The sequence below is a fragment of the Camellia sinensis genome, chromosome 6, assembly GCF_055761805.1.
Source record: "Camellia sinensis isolate YWXY chromosome 6, ASM5576180v1, whole genome shotgun sequence".
Lineage (NCBI taxonomy): Eukaryota > Viridiplantae > Streptophyta > Magnoliopsida > Ericales > Theaceae > Camellia > Camellia sinensis.
The window spans coordinates 173,250,984-173,253,873 of NC_138966.1; the positions used below are offsets into that span (position 1 = coordinate 173,250,984).

The 2,890-nt window shown below is 42.5% G+C and overlaps 1 protein-coding gene across 1 annotated transcript; it reads right to left on the bottom strand.

The window, feature by feature from the left end:
* Positions 1–388: 388 nt before the first annotated feature.
* On the bottom strand, positions 389–2,259 carry AMT1;1 (ammonium transporter 1;1). The gene has a single exon (XM_082875333.1). The coding sequence runs from the start codon at positions 2,166–2,168 to the stop codon at positions 681–683; it is 1,488 nt and encodes a 495-aa protein (XP_082731459.1). The 5' UTR covers positions 2,169–2,259; the 3' UTR covers positions 389–680.
* Between the last annotated feature and the right edge of the window lie 631 nt (positions 2,260–2,890).

A 2,890-nucleotide genomic window follows, 5' to 3' on the forward strand; every position in this document is an offset into this window, starting at 1 on the left:
AAATCACATCTTCTTTTTTTTTTTATTTTTTAATAAAAAAAAATTAAAAAATACACTTATTTAAATCATTCTAAACAATTTCTTAATATTAAAAACTCTTAAAACATTATTTATAAATAAGTTAACAATTGACATGTAACAACTCGTCTCATTATGGATAAATTTATATATTTATTTATTTTTATAAAATTTAAAATAATGATATTTTAAAACTCTAAAGTATTTTTCTCTTTTTATTATCTAAATTAATTTCAGTTTGTTCGTTGCTATACATAAATTTCGTCTTATCATGGCAGTGCGTTTTGATATTATGAAAAATGATACCCACCCCATTCTAAATAATAAAACATTTATTCGTAGAAATTTCAGAATATGAATGGTGAGTGACTTGGACTGAACTATGAAAATTGGATAAGCACTCCACAAAATGATAAAATGACAATGAAATTAAAAAAGAAAAAAGAAAAGAGAAAAAAAAGAATGTCCATGTCTTCATCATCTCTAAAGACTCCAGTCACAACCTCTCATCTCCAACCCAAGAATTGTCTTACATACATACATTTTTCACAACCTAATATACTAATAACTAATACCCCAAAAGTAATCGAAAATTACTACTAACTGATGATAAGAGCATAAAAATTGAAATTGAAATTGAAATTGAAATTTGAAAAAATGGTTTAACTTTGAACTGATGGTCCAATCCTACTCATCTGGATCCCTGGCTTGTTTGACTCCTCTTCATGGTTCACATATGCAAAACCACCATGTCGGGTCAGATCCATACCTGCCATCTCATCCTCGGCTGAGATCCGAAGAAGGTTCATTTTATGAAGACCAAAAAACAATGGACCCATTGTAACACTGACCCACCCGAGTATCACCAGAATCTGGATTACATGCGCCGCCAACAACCTCCCTCCGCCGCCCATAAACAACCCATATGGGCGATCCGGCTGCCCCGGGTACACCAGGTTCACGTACTCCTTAGTGGCAAATAAGGCCGTGAAAATCACCCCCCACGCTCCACACCCGCCGTGAAGTTGCGCTGCCTCTAACGGGTCATCAAATCCGACCCGCTCAGCCAGCATATTGCACCCGATCAACACTAGGGCCGCCACAAACCCGCATATTATTGCCGCCCAGGGCTCCACCACCGAGCACCCGGCGGTGATGGCGGCAAAACCGCCCAAAAGTCCGTTACACACGTCGGTTACATTCCAGTGACCCGAAATGAACCGTTTTCCAAACAGGGTCGTTAACGCTGCGGTACAGCCCGCTAGGGTTGTGGTCACAGCGGTCCGACCCACCGCACTCCACTGCCCATAATAACTACCACTACTATACGGATTCAAGATCTTGGTAAAAGAGCCCGGGTTAAAACCGTACCACCCGAACCACAGCAAAAAGGTACCAAGCACTACAAGCGAGGCACTGTGTCCACGAAGCGCAACGGACCGACCCGAGTGATCGAACCGGCCGATCCTCGGACCTTCGATGAGAGCGCCGTACAACCCAGCAAGGCCGCCAACCATGTGTACAACTCCGGACCCAGCGAAATCAATGACTCCGGATCCGAACAAGAGATTATCGGGTTTGGATGCGCTGGCCCACCCGTCTGGAGACCAGAACCAGTGAGAAACAACCGGGTATACGAACCCGGTTAGAAACGAAGAGTAGATTAGGTAAGCGACGAACTGGGTTCGCTCGGCTATCGAGCCGCTGGTGATTCCGGCGGCGGCTATAGCGAAAGCCCATTGGTAGAGGAAGTAGCTGTAGTCGAAGAGAGAGGAGGGGATCGACTTGAGAGCAAAGTTGTGGTGGCCGATGAAGCCGTTGGAGGGGGAGCCGAAGGCGAGAGCAAAGCCGAAGAGGTAGTAGAAGAGGCCACCGGCGGCGGCGTCGAGGACGTTGGTGAGCATGATGTTCATGGTGTTTTTGGCGCGGACGGAGCCGGCGCAGAGCATGGCGAAGCCGAGCTGCATGGAGAAGACGAGGTAGGCGGAGAAGAGGAGGTATGTGGAGTCGACGGCGTAGCCGGTGTCAATGAATTTGTTGGAGACGGCGGCGAATTGGCCACATATGTAGGAGGCGGCGGCGGCTGCGTCGGTGGTGTTGGAGCCTAAGTATTGTGCTAGTTGGTCGGCTGAGCAGTTCAGACGGTCCATGGCTGAGTGCTCTGAAGAGAGAGAGAGAGAGAGAGAGAGAAGAGGGGGGGGAGAATGAAAATGGTGGGGATAGACTATTGGATCCTATTTTATAGAGAAAGCGTTTTGACTTTTGTTGTTCTCTTTCATAGAAGTGTAGGTGTTTAGAATAATTTAAATAAATATATATTTTTATTTTTTTTATAAAAAGATGTTAAAAAATTGAAAATAGATTATGTGATTAAAAATAATAAAAAGATAAAAAAAATATAAATGAGTCATTTATGCTTATTTTAGTAATTAGAAAAAAAAAATTATTAAATTATTCGATTATATTATTTCTTTATTTTTTTTATATATTGTTTTTTAAAAATATAAAAAAAAACCCAAAATGTTAATTTTTTTTTTCTTTCTAATTTTCAAAATAGACCTTAACAATAGGTGATTGTGGAACTACATTTCTATGCGTCAGGATCCTCTAGAGTGTAAATCCTACAATGATCTCCTAAAGTGGTTCATTCAAGGGCTGATATTAAGCCTCACCAAAACGACGTCGTTTTGGTGAGTAAATTGAAAAAAAAAAAATCAAAATTTTTCACATTTCACTCAGTTTCTGGGAAAGAGATAGAGAGAGAGGGAGAGAGAAAAGGGCTGAGAGAGGAGAGAAGAGGAGAAGCCACCCCCACCCCGCCCTTTCCTACCCCGACGCTCGGTCGCCGTCGCTGCCACCCCATCACCGACGC